Here is a 17,592-nt window from a genome sequence, read left to right on the forward strand (position 1 = left end):
GGGTGCAGCAGTTCTGTGAAAAGGGCAGGCTTAAATGGGGAGCAGGTCCCCAGAGCCTCTATATTTTATTTAAAATGTGTCTTGGCTGCCTTGGCAGCTTACAGCAATAGCACAGCCTTGCAGCATATGGGGTGGTGCAATCAGCTTATGTATTCGGTAGACTCGGGCAAAAAAACCACTGGTGGGGAAAAAAGCAGAAAGGGCAGCGGAGCTCACCATTTCACAGATGGGTGATTAAAACAAGCAACGTTGCAAGCAGGGGCAAAAATCAGGATCTTGCCTGACAGTGTAACACAGGCTGTGTCTCATGAGTGAACAAAGTTGGTTTAAGATTTATGTCACCTTGGGCTAGAGGGTGGGGGGAGAAATGACAGAGCACTGACTGCCAGGCCAAGGGACTGTGACACACACGGCGGACGGTGACATGCAACTGCGACATGGGGTTGGGTCTTGCCACTCTCACCAGGACAAGAATGCCCTACCTGCACACCTTGGGTTCTTGACCACACACTTGCCTGCATTTCTTTGGGAGGTGCAAGTAGCCATTTGGGCAGTGGTCAGTGCTATGTTGGAAATGGACCCCAATGAGCCTGCTGTGGTTGCTAGCCACAGTCCTCTTCCATCCCTTGCAGGTGGAAGATGCCACCCCTGAAGCCTTGCTGGAGGGATGCTCAAGCAGACTCGGCAATATAGGTCACCCCATGAAGTGGAGGGAGCTGAGCCCAGCCAGCACACAATACTTTGAGGGCAAGCCCTCCCTCCCTTTCATGCGTGGGGGTGGGGGAAGCTGTGTTGTCTTTGAAACACTTTGCTGGCATGAGGCGATGTTTTGCTGGCCTTGAGGCACACAAGCGTGCCCAGACTGGCTGAAGTCGGGGGGGGGGGGGTCATTTACTAGCTGGTTTAAACTCTCAGAAGCCCACCGCCATCACATCATTGGGGTTTGGAAAGTACAGCATGTACCCTGCTGTTTTACCTCACTTTCATCCCAGCCCAGCCCCCGAAGGAGTGGAGCCTGGCATGCCCAGTTCTCTTCCCCCTACCCATAAGGTGTGTTTGCCTGAGACTGGCTCCCTGAGAGCTTTGTGGCTGAATCATTTGAACTTTGCTATCTCTGCTCCTAGTCCAATGCATTTATTTCTTTATGGAATTATTTCTCCATAGCCTTTTGGGCCAGAACGGGCCCCTAAAAAGGGGCTTACAAGTTCAGACTCGAAAACAATGTTAAAATCTCAGTACATCATAACACAAATGGGGAGCCACGGAACAACAGCTTGGCGGCGGCTTCCCCCCAAACTAAACGCTTTGTGCCCGCGAGACTCCAAGTTCATTTTCCTCTAGCTGCGGTTGGGGGAGCGTGCGGGACCAGGGCAGCGACATCGTGGGTGGCTCCAGCCCGGCTCCTCTGAAGGCTCGGAGGACCCCCGGAGCCGCCCGGCGGCCTGCGGGAAGGCGGCCTCGCCCTGCGCGACCCAGCCGGGCTGGCGGCGGCGGAAGGGCGCCCGCGCGGGAGGCGCGCGATGGCCACCCGCGGCCCGTTTCGCCCAGGGCGCGACGAAGCCGCGGAGGCCGTGAGCCCGCGCTGCCGCAGCCCGGCCCTCCTCGCACCGAGCGCTGCGCGGGAGCGCCCGGCGGCGGGGGGCGGCCGCCCGGGGAGCTGCCGGAAGCTGTGCGGGGTGACGCCCGCGGGGCGGGGGATCCGGCTCTGTGCAGCCAGCGAGCCGGGCAGCGGCACGCGACGCCGGGACCGGCGGGCGCAGCAGCGCCTGGAGGAGGTAACGGGCCCCGCGGCCTGCCTTCCCTTCGGGCTGCCGGGACGGGAGCCTGCCCGCCGCAGCATCGCCGGGCCCGAGGGCGGAGGCTCGGGGCGGAGGCGTTCCCGGCTGCCTCACAGGGAGGGCGCCGGCGCGAAGCCTAGCGGCTGTTCTGCCCTCCGCCGAAGGCGGGCCTCCCGAGGCCGGCGCCGGGCGCGGAACCGCGGCGGCCTCGCGCAAGGAAGGAGGGCGCCTGCGAGGACGTGGCTGGTGCTGGAGGGGGCGCCGAGGGGGCTGCACGAGCAGGTCCAGGGGCCCCGGTTGCAAGGCTGCGTGTCACACACGCACCCCCGCCGCTCTAGGCGCAGTCAACCGCCAGCTGAGCTCCAGCGTTTAATTCACCGGTTTGTGTGAGGTCTGGTCTAGGCAGGCAGCAGGATGAGGTGGCAGAGGAGACTGGAGCCTTTTAAATAACGTTCCTCCGGGCAACATGTGCTGTGCTTGTGTTTTGTTTTAACCCTTGGTACATCTGGGGAGATGGTTCTAGCCTCCCTCCCTGCTGTGCCAGCTGGCTTCTTCCAGGGAGCCTTTCCTCCTCCTCAGGAGGAAAGGCTCCCCGTGCAGGAGGAAAGGTTCCTCCTACCTGCAGTATGAAGTGGTACAGCCCCACTGCCTCAGGACTCTACCACAATGCTACTGCTTTGAAGTCCAGGATGTAGCAATTTGCCAGCTTTCTCTCTGGTCACCCAAGAAGCCTGGCAAATGTACCTCTGTGCTCTCCGCAAACTGTTACAGCCTTTCTCTATTCCAGCTCTAGCAATGAAAAAGTAAAGGCCTTTGAGAGCAAGAAGTGGGTACGAGAAGATGGCGGAGGAGGAGAAGCCCCGCAAGAAGAACTGGAACTTGAGGAGCTATGCTGTGGGAGCTGCTTCCAGCTTCCTCTCCACGCTGGCCACCTTCCCCATCTACAAGGCCATCTTCCGGCAGCAGCTCCACGCCTTCTCCATCAGGGAGGCCGCTCACCAGCTCAGCAACGAGGGCCTCCTGCAATTCTACCGCGGTGTCTTCCCACCTCTCCTGGCCAGGACCCTGCAAGGCACTGTCATTTTTGGCACCCACGACAGCTTTCTTCGCTTCCTCTCAAGCCACGCCGCCAGCCCTTACTCGCTGGGAGACCGAGCCATGGCAGGGCTCCTCTCGGGCTTCTTGGAAGCCTTGGTTCTCACCCCCTTTGAGAGGGTGCAGAACGTGCTCCAGGATGGGCGGAAGGTCAAGCGGTTCCCCACGACAAGCAGCATCCTGAAGGAGTTCGGCTCCTATGCTGTGAGGGAAAGGCTGGCGCTGGGCTACTACCGGGGCCTCAGCCTCATCCTCATGCGCAACGGCCTAGGCAGCTCCCTGTACTTCTCCCTTAAGGACCCACTCCGTGACAGCCTATCTGAGAAGGGCTTGCCTAGCAGGCTGCCTGCCCTCGTGTCAGGCAGCATCAATGGCACTGTCATCTCCCTCCTGCTCTACCCTCTCAGCGTCCTCATCGCCAATGTGCAATCTGAGGTGGGCAAGCAGGAAACCCTCCGCCTCAAGGCTGCCATGGCTGCTATCTGGCAGACCCGAGGGAGGAAAGCCACGCTGCTCTACAGGGGGGGATCCCTCCTTGTTCTCCGGTCAGGCCTCACGTGGGGCCTCACCACCGCCCTGCACGACTTCCTGCTGGAGGCCATGGGCTAGGAGTCCCCCTCCCCTCTCACAGCCTGCCCAGAGTCGAGCAGTTGGACCTGGTGGGCCGCAGGGCAGGGGTGCTCCTTCTGGTGCAGGCTGGACAGGAACAGTCACCACACAACCCACATGCAAAACATAAAAACAGAAGAAGGGGAAGAGCAACTGCACGAAGAGCTTAATTTATTTGCGGGGGAGCAGCCTTGTCCTTAGGTACATCCGCCTGGGGGGCGGGGGGAGGCAGAGCAGAGCAAGAGCTGGAAGCGCTCCTCGCAAAATGCTTGATTGCTTGGTAGAAACGTGAAGATCCCGCAGAGCCCTCCTGTGACAGGCCCTTCTGGGCCTGGCCTTAATATGGAGAGAAGTGACTGCAGCTGCCTCCAGCGGCGCTTCCCCAAAGGGCCTGCTCAGAATGATCCCCGTCGACCCCGAGCCGGCCTCAGGGGACAGGTCGGCAGCCGGCTACAGTGGGGACCCTTCCCACTCCCCCACAGTTGACATCCAGGGAGGAGGGGGAGAGAATATAGGGCTATGAATGCAGCATCGCTGGCTGGACCAAAAAGCGGGGTGGGCACGTGGCGCTGGTGTCTGTTGTCCTATGAGCTGGTATTGGCTTATTTAAGCCACAGTCCTAACTCGAGTAAGCCCCATTGAACGCACTGGAATTTCCTTCAGAGAAAACGTGCATATGCTTGCAGTGTTAATGAGTTAATGAAATAAATAAATGACACCATGACCAAATGAATTTGTGTAATGATCAGATCAATCACTTAACTGAGCTTACCTTTGACCCTTTTGTGGGGTTGGGCTTTACTTACTGATCTCTGAGCCGCAAACAATGAATTGTAGCGTTGCTGCAGACTTTTGGGGGGGTAATGAATTGGGTCACTTTTGTTCATTAATGGCATGAATCAAACTAATGGATTAAACTGGAATGAACAGCTACAGATCCGGCTTTGTGAAAACGACCGAGCGCGGAGGCAGAGTGCTGACGCAGGGCCGGGGCCCGGCCAGCCCGGCAGGCTGCCCCCAGCGCGGCCAGCCCGGGGCTTCGCCGGCCCCGGGCATGCCCGCGCGCGCCGCCTGGGACGCTGCCGGCGGCGATGCGCAGCCTCCGCCGGGAGAGCCACCGGCGGCGTCGCCCGCCGCGAACAGCCGGGGAGGCGTGCCTCGCCTCGGCGTGGCGTGCTCGGAAGGACGGACCAATCGGATCGTGAGCGCGCTGCGCTTCTGGGGAGGAGCAGCCGAAGCTGTTCGCCGCCGCCGGGGGCGGCAAAGCGGCAGCGCTCGGCGCGAGCGGCGCCGTCGCCCCGTCGGCGAGGGGCGGGGCCGAATCGGGGCAACGCGGAGCCGAGGACGCGGGAGTGGGCCGGGAGACCCCGCCCACTAGCCTGCTGCCACAGAGTTGCGGGAAAAGCCCCCTGAACCTCCGGCTCCTCTTCGACGGCCGCCACTGAGCGCGCCGGCCAGGATCGGGCCCCGGCGACATTCCCCGCCCCGCGCCCCAGGCCAGGGGGATGTGCGGAGCCCCCGCCCCCGCCCGGAGGCGAGCACGGGCTGCAGTTTCTCTGCGGCTCAGGGCCCCCTCCCGGCACCGCAGAAGCCCCGCTGCGCCTGGCCCCGCTCCAACAGGCTCAGGCCGAGGCCTCCGCGGATGCCGCGCTGGGAGGGCATGGCGCGCCCTTCGGAAGCTGACAGGGGCCCACCGCACAGGGCTGCTGGGAGGCAGGACACGTGCAGCGCTCGCCACATCAGCCGCGCGGGCCGCTTTGCTCGGAAGTCCTCGCTCCGTGATCGACGCGGGACTGGCTCCCGGTCCCGGACTCGACGTCTGCGCGGAGGAGGACACGCGCGTCGGAACTCGCAGCGGGCGGGCGGGCCGGCCGGCCGACCCCGCGCTGCTGCCTGTGCCCGGACGGCGCGCCCAGGCCGGCCCGCCCTCGGGGGCAGGCGGCTGGCCGCGCCCCGCCTCCTGGGACGCGTAGTTCGCCCGGCGCGGCGGCCGCGGCCCGGCAAGGAAGCAGGAACTACACTTCCCGACGTGCCGCGCGGCGCGGCCGCGGGATATAAAGGGCCGCCCCAGACACGCTGGCTTCAGAGCGCGCGCAGCCAAGCGTCGGGAGCCGTCTGCGTTGCAGGTAGCGGCGGGCGCCCCGAGCGAGGCCTCCGCGTGCTGCGGAACGGGGCCGCCGCTGCGCGGCGTTCCGCCCGTTGTCTTTCCAGCACGGCGCTGCGCGCAGCTCCGGGGGAGGGCGGGGCCCGGGCGGCGGCGCGGCCGGCGGCGCGGCCGGCGGGCTTGCGCGCGGGGGCGGGGGGCGCCCGGGCCCTCTCGGCGGCGCGGGGCTTGTCGGGGCCGCCAGCCCAGGGCGCCGCTGGAGGGGCGAGGCGTCCCAGGGCGGCGGGCGCCCCTCGGCGGCGCTTGCGCCGGAGAGGGGCCGCGCCCCCGCCGCCGCGCTTCTCTCCGCGCCCGCCCAGGCCTCGGCGTGGGAGGGGCCCTGGGCTCCTGCCCGCACTCGCCGGGGCGGCCGGCCCGCCTCTCCTTTCTCGCGGCCGGGGCTCCTCCTCGCCTCCCGCGGGCGGCGCCCCGCCGCACGGCCCGGCTGACGCGCAGGTCTGTGGCTTCTTGCAGTCCTCGAAGTACCGCTTGTCTTCCTGCGGCCAAGATGTGCGACAAACCAGATCTCTCCGAAGTTGAGAAGTTCGACAAGAAGAAGCTGAAGAAAACCAACACGGAAGAGAAGAACACGCTTCCTTCCAAGGAGAGTGAGTAGTGTCTCGCGGGGGGCCTTTGGCAGAATGGCCCCCCGGCTCCTCCTGCAGTGACGCAGGAAAGGGATGCTCTTGCCGGCGCTCCGGACCAGGCGCAGCCGTTGGCAAGCGCAAGCAGATGTGGCGGTGCCACGTGGGATGGGAAGCAGCCCACCGGTTGGGGAGGCTGCAGCTTCTGGCTGCTCCTTCTCTGCCCAGACCCGGGTCCGTGACTTGACACCCCCCACCCCCCCGATTTGTGCACCACGGAGGAATCTAGGCAGGGCTTGGTCAAACCTGAACTATGTCGGGGAAGGACTGGCAGGGCTGCCTGAGCAGGTGGCTGCTTCGGCTGCCATGGGGGGGCCCCTCTGGGCTGAGGCAAGGAGCTTTGTCTGGCCTCGGACCCCACCCTTGCTCGCTCTCCCTTGTTTGGTTCCAGCTAAAGTGGGATTCTTTCCTGCACTGCCGGTTTTGATTAAGTGGGGTTACCAAGTGGCAGTCGAAGTGCCTTCTGCTGTTGACTTCATCTTGAAGGAATCTGGCAGTCAGGGAGAATTTGAGCGTGTTCTGGTTGCTGGAGCCTCACAGAAAGATGGCCTTGCCATCCGTTTGCTCACTGGCAGAGCAAGCCTATGCCTCAAAGAGCCAGGTTTGGTGATCTCTCCAGGCTGCGTGATGACCACAGTGTGACCCAGTAAGCAAACACGCTCAGGCTCCATCTCTCCAGAGTCCTGGCACTCCCTCCCTCGCGGGGGGCTCTTGCGCTTGGGCCCCTCCATGGTTTGTCTAGCTAGTCCAGCAATTGTGTGTCTGTCTTGAGTCCCAGGCAAGGCGTGTCTCCTTGCTGGAGCAGCTATGAAACAAGCACTTCCAGAGGAGGCAGGAACCAAACTCGCTGCCTGGAGCGGAAGCCCTTGCAGACCCCAACCCTCCAGCCAGTTGCACAGTGGAGCGGGGCACTTAGCTGGGCTCGGTAACTGTAATGTAGGGGCTCTGAAGCTCTTTCAGCCCAAGGACCAATTCTGTTTCTGAGGAGCTCTCGGGTGGGGGGGGGGCACTTTCTAGTGGTGGGTGGGTCCAAAGGCAAAGGAGGCCAAAATACTAAGAGCACCAGCATTTTGTCATTTACAGCTGTTTCTGCCAACCACTGAGCCCTAGGAGGGCATTTCAGCCCCTTAAGACTGGGAGGAAACAGCACAGAAGCCAGAAAGCCACAAATCTGGGGTTGGGGGAGGGACACAGCCTATGGAGGACCCCGGCCTGGCCTTCTGCAGCCCTTCTCCGGTGGACTCCGGCTGCCGGAATACACAGCCTCCTTGCGCCTGGGGAGGCTGAGCCCTCCTGAGACTGGCCTCCCACACATCAGAGGCCCCTGCAGCAGTCTGCACCGGCAGGCAGGCACCCTCTGAACCCCTGCAGCTGGCCTGATGGTTCCTTATTCTCTTTCAGCCATTGACCAGGAGAAGGAGTGTGCGAAGTCCTCGTAGAGATGGCTGCTCTGCATGAAGTTCCAGCACTCTTCCCTTTTTGTCTTTTTGTTTTTTGAATAACTGGGTTTTTTTAATACAGTGTATATTGTGTGTTGAGAAATGCTGCAGCCGTTTCTGCTGCAACCCTCTCCTCCACTGCTTTGGGTCCCTTCGAAGATTTGCAACAGCTGCCCTCCTTTGGCTTGGCTGCTGCCCTGATAACTAGTGCTGCCTGATACAATGAGGGAAGAGCAAATGATACAGAAAAAGGGTTCCGGGGCTCACGTGGATCACTTCACCCTCCCTCCCCTCTCCAAATCCCTTTTTTTCCTTCCCCTCTTTGCCAGATGGGGCAATTCCAGCTTTTGGGACCCCATCAGGTCTATTTGCTCATAATTGTTTCTGCAGCTGTACTTGATTTGTTTTCCTACAAATGAAATGGAGAAAAAAGATTATTAAAAGTTTAAAAAAAGAAAAGGAAGCGATCACTGGACTATTTCATGACTCTGTGCTGCGTCTCCGAAGCATCCAGGAGTGCCGCTTCTGTTGTTAAATCCACTTGAGCCGTCGTAATTGATAGGTTTGTGCTGTGCTAAAGGAGGGCTGGACCTTTTCAGCTGTAGGTAGTAAAGCAGGGTTGATGGTTCCGCTTCCTGCAGGGCCGAAGAGGTCCTGCTGTTAGGTCAGGGTTGTACAGCCTGTGGCCCTCAGCTACTCCCTGTGGCACCCTTAAAGCTGGCAGCAGGATCCCACCCACTTTTCCCAAGGAAAAATCCACTCTTCCTTGGCTGCTGAGATGGCTGCTTTCCTGCTGCTAGTAGTGGTGGAAGAACAATCTGGATGGTGATTGCTGGGGGAACGAGGCGGGGGGACAAGCTTCCGCTGCCCCCCCCCCAGTGTTCCCTAGATCTCAATAGGTTTACCTCCCCATTCCTGCATGCTGAGATGGAATGGGGAGGAAGTGTGTGTGTGTGTCCCAGCTCCCCAGTTAACACCAGATGGAGCAGCCCTTGGGGCTGAGAAAGTTGTGCCCCCCCATGTTGGGTTTGAGCAAAATGGTCGGTGGAACAAGCCAGGTGTGCTCCTCCTCCCTAATGTGGACCTCTTACAGCAGCACCTGGAAGGTGGGTGGTGCCCTTCTCCTGAGGTCACCAGCAGCAGCTAAACCGTAAGGTAGCTGTAGATCAGGGGCAGACTTGATTTCAAGTGCCTGTGTGCAGTTGGTTCACCCCTCCGGCAGTGGCACTCTCTCCATTCCCTGGCAGCCAAAGCAGGGGAGATGGGGTGGTGCCATCCACTTCTGCCTACCTCTGGCACATGGGCCCTGCAGATGGTTTTCCAGGGGATGTGCTCTTGACAGAAAAAGGGTCCCCTGCTTGCCTGCCTCAGGCCCAGCTGTCCTGTTTGGCTGCTGTGTCCTGGCTCCACCTGACGGGGGGGCGGGGGGCAAGCTGCAGCATCACAAGTGAAGACCTGGGCCCTGGAGCCGTGTGGAGTGAACTGTGGGAGGCTACAGTCTTGCCCGTGCGACCCCAGGGGGGAGCCTCGCTCAGAATTGAGTGCTGGCCTAGGTGTGGGCATCCGCCCTGCTAGCCAAGGGGAGGCAGCTGACCTGTGGCTTGGGTGGTGCATCCAGTGCTGAATGAACCTGAGTTTTGAGCAGCTTCCTGGGCTCCCCGCTGAGCTGCTGTCTCCTGCTTCCTGCCTGCCTTGGGGAAGCGGCTGCTCAGGTTGGCAGTAGCTGCTTGCTTGCGGTCAGCGGTGGCCTCTGCCTGTGAGCATCCTTCAGGTGCCTCGGGGCCTGCTGTGTTGCCAGGGCCATGTGGAGGGGAAGGCATTCCAGCTATGTGGCTTCCACAGGAGGAGACACATGGTCTGAGGCATTGCTCGGTGGAGCGGTTTTGAGGGCTTCTTCATCCCGACTGGGACTTGGAGGAACGGCAGCCCTTGAAGCTTTCACCGCATCAGCTGCGGTGCCACTGAGAATATGGCAAGATTAAGGTTCACTGCTGCAACAGGCAGCTGGGGTGGGTGGGGTGGAGGCCTTGATGCTGCCATGGTTCTAGCCATGATGGCTGTCTCAAGGCCCCTGTTCTGAATTGGTCCATGGCTGAATGGAGGAGGCAGGGAGAGGGCTATGTATTGCTTGCATTCCTTGCCCATTGCCTTCCTGGAGGCATCTGGTTGGACGCTGAAGGACACTGCGCCGGATAGATCAGGAGCCCCGCCAGCAGGCGGTGGCACATTTTGAATTTTGAAAGTGTGCCATGGGCATGCTCACAAAATGGTTGCTGTGGGGGGGGGGGCTTGCCCATTCACAAGGTGGCTACCATAGTGGGCCTGGCTGCTCAGAAAGTACTCATTTCCCAGAAGACAAACTGGTGAGACTAAAAGGAAAGTAGCTCTAAGTACAAGGTAGGGCCAGGGTCTGAGCTCCAAAACACAAAACCACTTGTTTGGACCCAAAATAAAATGACAATCAGGAGGGGCAGGGAGCCTGGTGGGTGCAGGAGAGGTGTCGGTGGGCAGATGGGTTCCCATTGGCAGCATGTCGGAGCCCCCAGAGCAACACCTTTAGTTGGATCCAGTAGAGCTCTTCAGGTAAGATCCGACTTGGGCATGAGCAGCTCCTAACAAGTGAGAAATGCAGTGTTACAGAAATACCCCAGGGCTGTTCGACAGACATGTCTGTATTCATGCAGCAGTTGCAGTAAACTTAACTCTTGCCAGAAGTGATGGTCTGCACCTTTCTTTGTGCTTCCTACATGTAGAGGGGGAACCCTGGAAAAGGACTAATGGTCCCGAAGCTCTCAGATCCTCCCGCCCCCACGTGTCCCCAGGGCTCTCTTGGCCTGTGTATCGCACTCTGTACAGTTGCCTGCGCTTTGGGAAGCCTTCTGTGTACAGCGCTTGCAAACAAGAGCCTTGCTGGGTCTGTCGTCTTGTCAGTGGTCCAGTGTCTTCCGTGCCTGGACTGGCTCCAAACTAACTGTGCTTGCTGCTGTGCAAACCTGTTTTGCTAACCGGGGCTTGCTGGAGATGCCAAAACCTGAAGAAAGAGGAAGTGAGTGGAGGAAGTGGGGGAGCAGAAACGGCTGCTTTTAGTAAAACTTCCCCTCGGCCTTCGTTATGCAAGCCAGGCTCCATTCTCACTTGCCTTCCTAGGACAGCCACAACCCCTCATCTCTGCTTGGCAGGAGGAAAAGCCCAAGCATCGCTCTTCTGCATTCAGAAAGCGAGGAGAACGCTGCCTCGCTCTGAGCCAAGCAAGGGCTGGCTGTGCTATCACAGAACAGATAGTTCTGTGCTATCTGCAGCAGGGTGCAGCACCTTTTTCAGCTCAAGGGCCACATTCCAAGTTGGAGACGCTCTTGGGGCAGCATCCCAGTGTTGGGCAGGGCCAAGATTTCAGCTTGAAGCTCTTACTGCCAGTAAGTCATTCTTAGGAGAGGCGTTTTGACCTTAGAAGGGGGGCGGGATTGCGCAGAAGCTGGGAAACCACCAGACAACCGGGGGCTGGGGAGAGGTGTGTGGCCAGCAGGAGGCCCCCAGGTGTCCAGAGAGGGCCTCTCCCAGCCCTGCTGGAGCTGCCTCCACTTGCACATGGAGCCCCTTGTACGCCAAGCAAGTGCTCTGCCGTGGAGTGATGGCCCTGATCCCTTTAAAGATCTGGGCATTTTAAAGAGTGGGCAAGGCTGCCAGAGAGCCCCCTCCTTGTGGCCACTCGCATGGGTGGGTCAGAGAGGCAGAGTCTCCCACTGTGGCGTTGGGGCACCTTATGGGGCATTTTGCATGTTCTGCAGTAGCGAAGGCTGTGGGCTACATGCTTGGGGGGTGGGGGACAGGCACTCTCTTTAACAGCTCGGGCTCTTCCAGATCCCTTGTGGTGCTCTCTTGGGTTTTGCATGCAAAATGGCGGCTCTCCAGCCAGGCGGCTTCCCTCCCTCTCCCTCCCTCGGGGCAGGGAAATGCAGTGGCATGTTCAAACCCATCTTGCTGTACACACTTTTGTCCTGCCTGCCCTGATCTGTGTGAACGTCAGGGGAAGCTCTAGGCAGTACTGAGGAATGGACCAAGCCTTCCAGCTGGAGCCTGCAGCCACCACCCTGCCACCACCCACAAGCTTGGGACAGGCAGCGGGGAGGAAGCCCCCATGCACGGTTCCTCCTGCCTCAAGAACACAAGCGCCACAAGCAATTTTAGCTTGCAACCGAGAGCTACCTGGCAGAGGGCAGGAGTGACACAGGCATGATGGAACAGGCTGCCTCCTGCCCCAAGCCACTGAGTCAGCCAAGGCCCAGGGCACACAAGGCAGAACCACACAGAGACTTCCCCATCAGAGGGAACAGCCCTGGAGGGCCCAGTCCTGGCACAGCTCCCTGGAGCAGCACTTGCAGGAAATGCAGCAGCCACATCATCCCTTGAGCGACAGAAGGGGTGCCAAGGAGCGCAGCAGGCGGGCAGTTTTCAGGGCCGAGGCTGCCACACCTACGCGGTGTGCAGCGATGACTGAGCATGGCCGAGGGAGTGGCGCTCCCTCAGCAGCAGCCCGTGGATGGAAAGCCACCATTCCCACCCCCGGCCTCCCCGGCCGAAGCACATTGCTGGTCTGGGAAGCTGCAGCTCAAGCTGCGAGAGTTGTCTGGAGACGCAAGGGGGAGCCACGGGGTGCCCATTCCTGGCCAGCAGCTGAGCTGGTTGAGGAACCTCGGAAGGTGCCCTATCCCCTACCCCGGCTCGGAGCACTAGTCCATCTAGCCCAGCACTGTCACCACTGAGTGACAGCGACTCTCGGGGGTTCAGGCAGGATCCCTTCCCAGCCCTACCGGGGGATGCTGCCAGGGATGGAACCTGGAGCTTCTGTGGGCCAAGCAGGGGCTGTGGTTGGCCAAAATCCTGAGGATCCTCATAAGGCCACATTTCCATTGGCCTTCTACGGTGGCCAGAGAAATCTCGCAAACCAATGTGCCCATTCTCAAAGATAGGTGTCCTGCTAGGCCCATGCCTGCTTCCTCGCCTGCTTCCTCGCCTGCTCCATGAGACTGCTGCCTTTGGACCCAAGATTCAACTTGGAAAGATGCGTTTTTAATATATATTTCTCCTGTATGGTGGCCTTGAGTTTGCACTGTCAGAAGCTCAGCGACAAACCAAAAGTGGAAACCAGCAGCTGTGGATCTTCTCTGCTTCAAAGCATTCTTCCCACAGAGACGCCACAGCAGTTGCCTTGCAACCCCCTCCCCCCACCGCCCCCCCCCAGGAGTACAGCCTAGGCTGGAGTTGGTGGCAGGATCCGCCCTGAGACAAGAGCGAAGGTGGAGTGGAGCCCTGCCATGCTGAGCTCCTTGCATGCGTTGGCCTGATGACAAGTCCCCACAGCACCCAGACAGCTGTTTCCTTCATGCAAATGCCTTGACCTTGGGGGCAGACCAATGGGCAGAATGCCCTTTCTGCTCCTCCAGCAAGTTGAACAATGTCACCACTTCTGAATAGGTAAAATCATGGGCACGCAAAATGCCAGCAAGGCTATGCCAGCCCAAGGAATGCAGCTGTTGCTTGGCACCCCTGCATGCTTCTGCCATCATATGTGGGTGCCCCAGACCTAGAGAGGAAGAGCCATGTGGCAGGACATGAAGAGCAGGGGAGAAGGGTAGTGTTGCAACCCAGTGGCTGAAAAACCTTGGTCTCTGGAAGGGGGTTGTTGGCCAACAAGGGCAAAGCCATTTTACAAGGCCATGGATTTCAGTGTCTTTGCCTTTCCCCTTTTGGAATGAGCAGCAGGCAGCGAGTGATGGGACAGGCGTGCCGAGAACCTTCCTGGGCCAAGGACGGGCCTCTGCAAAGCAGCTGCAGCACCTGGAGTTTGTTGCTCACCCAATACCTGTCTGGCCAGGTGGGGCTGGGGAGGAAAAACAGCAGGCAGCTGAGATCACACCTCAGCTGCATGCAGCATGGTCTCCTCCTGTATAAATCTCCAGAATTGCTCCAAACTCAGTCCCACATAGTTTGTTTACCTAAGTGGTTAAAGTTAAAATGCACCCCAGTAACCCAATGAGGAGGTTGAATCATACATAGATTCAGTCCCAAAACAAATGAAATGGAGCAGGATGCTTCATTTGCAGTGACTGTGCATATGGTGTGAACTGGGGGCAGGGTGTGTGCCATCCCTGGGGCTTCTCAGTTGACAGGCCCAGGATCACCTGTGATGCTGAGGCACAGCCAGTGCTGGGAGGGAGCAGTGTAGCAGCACAGGGCCTGCTCTGGCTCCAGGCAGGGCACCAGCCAGGTTTCCATTTAATTTCTAAAGTCTGAAAGCATTTTATACCCCCTTTTGGCCCTAATAAGCCCCCACCCCCGCCAGTTATTAGCAGAACAACATGCCATCACATAATAAAAATTAAAGCCATAAAATCAAAAGGAGCAGAGTTTAAAACTTTCAGTCATGTATTAGAAACTATTAAAAGCCAAGTGAATCAAGAGTGTTTTCACTCCCCACCTAGCCTTCATCAGGCAAGGGGCTCATCTCACCTCCTCTGGGAGGGAGCCCCTGCCTTATGTGCCGCTGCCGCCACTGCCTCCCGTTCCCACCGCCCAAGCCTCTCCTGGTGGTGGGACACCCAGCACGGCCTCAGAGGAGGATTTCAGATATGGGCACCTTCATGGGGGCCGGGGGAGGCAGTCTTTCGGAGATCCTGGCCCTAAGCCATTGAGGGCTTCATAAAGAAGAACCTGCACACTGAATAGGCCCTGGAGACGAATCGGAAGCCACTGCAGCTGGCCTGAGACTGGTGTAATGTGCAGAGAATCATAGAAGAGCAGGGTTGGAAGGGGCCTACAAGGCCATCGAGTCCAACCCCCTGCTCAGTGCAGGAATACAAGTCACAGCATCCCTGATAGATAGCTGTCCAGCCTCGTCTTGAATGCCTCCGGTGTGGGGGACCCCGCCACCTCCCTAGGTAATTGGTTCCATTGTTGTATTGCTCCAGCAGTCAGGAAGTTTTTCCTGATGTTCAGCCGAAATCTGGCTTCCTGTAACTTGAGCCCATTATTCCATGTCCGGCACTCTGGGATGATCGAGAAGAGATCCTGGCCTTCCTCTCTGAGACAACCTTTCAAGTACTTGAAGAGCGCTATCATATCTCCCCTCAGTCTTCTCTTCTCAAGGCTAAACATGCCCAGTTCTTTCAGTCTCTCTTCACAGGGCTTTGTTTCCAGTCCCCTGATCATCTTTGTTGCCCTCCTCTGAACCCTCTGCAGCTTGTCTGCATCCTTCTTAAAATGTGGTGCCCAGAACTGGACACAGTATTCCAGATGAGGCCTAACCAGTGCTGAGTAGAGGGGAGCTAGTACTTCCCGGGATTTGGAAGCTATACTTCTATTAATGCCGCCCAAAAGAGCATTGGGCTTTTCTGCAGAGCTGGTACAAGATGTTGCAGCACCTGAGGCAGGGAGACTGCCACTGTTTATTTGCTGCCATCAAGTCAGCAGTCTCACCCATCAGTACTTTGCTCTGAAAAAGGTCCCTTCAGCGGGAGGCTCTGGGCTCATTGGCCATTTGCTGCAGTAGGAAAGTGGCTGGCATGGCTGTCCAGAACATTTGTCCAATGTCTTAGACTGAGGGCTTTTGCAGGGGGCCTGGCAGGCACTCCATGGCCAGCTGGAGAAATGTGGCCAGTCACACTTGGGGGCCCGCTGGTCCGTGGAACGCACACCTCTGCCCCTCCCAATCCACCGCCTGACACAAGGGTCTCACCCTACTTCATGGGAGAGCCGGCTCTGGTAATGTGCTCTGCATTCTGCCCCAGCTCTAGTTTCTGAACTCTTTTCAAGTCCAGCCCCAAGCAGAGAGCTTTAGAGCTTTTTAATCAAAAGGCAACTAAAGCATGTATCCCTGTGGCCAGATCCATCTCTTCCAGGAAGAGCAGCAGCTGATGATTCATCAGCACCAGCCCAAAGCTGGGCAAAGGCATTTCTGGCCAGAGCAGCCACCCGAGCACCCAGGAGCTCTCCATGCACTGCCTCCCATCTGTCCTGGCTTGTGCAAAATGGGTCCCTCTTGTCCCCACTGGTTGTACTTCACTGCCAGCAGATAAGGAGGCCCACAAAACATGGAGCTGACCCTGGGCTGGTGAGAAACCAGAAGCTTTGGAGTGTCTTGGACATAGTAGGCAGATGGAAGGGGAGAAAAAGGGTGTGGCAAGGCGACCGTGTTCACAAGATGCTGTACAGTATCATCACATCTTCCTTGGAGATGTTTGGCTACTTATTGTCTGTAAGCTGAGGAAGAGACACCCTCCCCAGAGGGGTCTCAGCTTGCTTCTGGTGCACCCCCAAAGTCCCTGAGCTTATAAGTCCAGGAACACCCCACCATCACCACCTTTGGGAAACAGAATAATCAGCTCCTGGCTGCATCAGTCTCTCATCTCCTCTATGACACATCCATCCTGCTGCTTAGCTTGAACAGCCTCAGGCAAAGGGGGGGAGCACATGAGACAGGCAGTTCCAGCCCTCTTCCCAGCAGCTGAACAGTTGCCATTCTCCCACACCCCCACCCAGTGTCAGAAGCACGGCAAGCATGATACAATATTCAGTCAATACCTGAATATTCAGAGAAAACCCATTGGCCACTCAGCATCCACACGGGAGGACTTTGTGATGCAAAGTTCTGGTTGCTGGAGTGGTGGGGAAAGGGATAATGGGAGGTCTTCATCCTTGAGGTCAAAGCAAGGGAGCTGCTCCTACCCCCCACTGTTCTGGGAACTGGGAGAAACTCAGCCCTCACCTCACTTTTGGAAGGCCTCATAAGGGCAAAGTGGCCAGCCTTGGCACTGTCTGCAGAGTAGTACGGCTGGACACACCCAAAACGCACTGCTGGCATTGTTCATTTTTAAGTTTACAGATGACACCAAATTATTTAGGGTGGTTAAAACGAACAGGGATTGTGAAGAGCTCCAGAAGGATCTGTCCAAACAGGGAAAATGGGCATCTAAATGGCAACTATGGTTCAGTGTAAGCAAGTGTGAAGTGATGCACGTTGGGGCAAAAAATCCCAACTTCAAGTATAGCCCGATGGGATCTGAGCTAGCGGTGACTGACCAGGAAAGAGATCTTGGGGTTGTGGTGGACAGCTCAGTGAAGATGTCAACCCAGTGTGCGGCTGCTGTAAAAAGGCAAATTCTATCTTAGGCATAATTACAAATGGAATTGAGAATAAAACTGCCAACATCATACTGCCCCTATATAAATCTATGGTGCAACCACACTTGGAATACTGTGTACAGTTCTGGTCACACCTAAAAAAATATATTGTAGAGCTGGAAAAAGGGCAGAAGAGGGCAACTACAATGACCAAGGGGCTGGAGCATCTCCCCTGTGATGGAAGGTTACAAGAGCTGGGATTGTTTAGCTTGGAAAAAAAGGAGGGTAAGGGGAGACATTATAGAGGTGTACAAAATTATGCATGGTGTGCAAAATGTGAATAGACATTTTTCTCCCTCTCTCAAAATACTAGAACCCGGGGTCATCCCATGAAGCTGACTGGTGGGAGATTCCGGACAGATAAAAGGAAGTACTTCTTCACACAGTGCATAATGGAATTGGCTACCATAGGATGTGGTGATGGCCACCAATTTGGGTGGCTTTAAAAGGGGGTTGGACAAATTCATGGAGAAGGCTATCAATGGCTACTAGTCCTGATGGCTATGTGCTACTTCCAGTACCAAAGGCAGTGAGCCTATGTACACCAGTTGTTGGGGAACATGGGCGGGAGGGTGCTGTTGCACTCAAGTCCTGCTTGTGGGTTTCCCATGGGCAGCTGGGTGGCCACTGTGTGAATAGAATGCTGGACTAGACAGACCCTTGGTCTGATCCAGCACAGCTCTTCTTATGTTCTTAAGTCCATAAAA

General features: G+C 58.0%; 2 protein-coding genes across 2 annotated transcripts; both read left to right on the forward strand.

Moving 5' to 3' along the window:
- The first annotated feature begins 1,704 nt into the window (after window positions 1–1,704).
- SLC25A53 (solute carrier family 25 member 53) lies at window positions 1,705–4,288 on the forward strand. Its single transcript, XM_084813385.1, has 2 exons — window positions 1,705–1,775; window positions 2,566–4,288. Exon 2 carries the CDS (start codon window positions 2,619–2,621, stop codon window positions 3,480–3,482), a length of 864 nt encoding a protein of 287 aa, XP_084669511.1. The 5' UTR covers window positions 1,705–1,775; window positions 2,566–2,618; the 3' UTR covers window positions 3,483–4,288.
- Window positions 4,289–5,566: 1,278 nt separating this feature from the next.
- On the forward strand, window positions 5,567–8,184 carry LOC146338289 (thymosin beta-15A homolog). The gene is made up of 3 exons (XM_084813386.1): window positions 5,567–5,608; window positions 6,100–6,233; window positions 7,671–8,184. The coding sequence occupies exons 2-3, from the start codon at window positions 6,134–6,136 to the stop codon at window positions 7,706–7,708; spliced, it is 138 nt and encodes a 45-aa protein (XP_084669512.1). The 5' UTR covers window positions 5,567–5,608; window positions 6,100–6,133; the 3' UTR covers window positions 7,709–8,184.
- The last annotated feature ends 9,408 nt before the right edge of the window (window positions 8,185–17,592 follow it).

Source organism: Heloderma suspectum, chromosome 9 (assembly GCF_057233095.1).
Source record: "Heloderma suspectum isolate Gila_16-S chromosome 9, 16-S_ref, whole genome shotgun sequence".
Taxonomy (NCBI): Eukaryota; Metazoa; Chordata; class Lepidosauria; order Squamata; family Helodermatidae; genus Heloderma; species Heloderma suspectum.

Bases quoted from the DNA above. Each gene is read 5' to 3' on its own strand.
- LOC146338289 (XM_084813386.1), top strand. From the start codon at position 6,134: ATGTGCGACAAACCAGATCTCTCCGAAGTTGAGAAGTTCGACAAGAAG. The intron at 6,234-7,670 runs GTGAGTAGTGTC...ATTCTCTTTCAG, and splicing joins CACGCTTCCTTCCAAGGAGA to CCATTGACCAGGAGAAGGAG.
- SLC25A53 (XM_084813385.1), top strand. From the start codon at position 2,619: ATGGCGGAGGAGGAGAAGCCCCGCAAGAAGAACTGGAACTTGAGGAGC.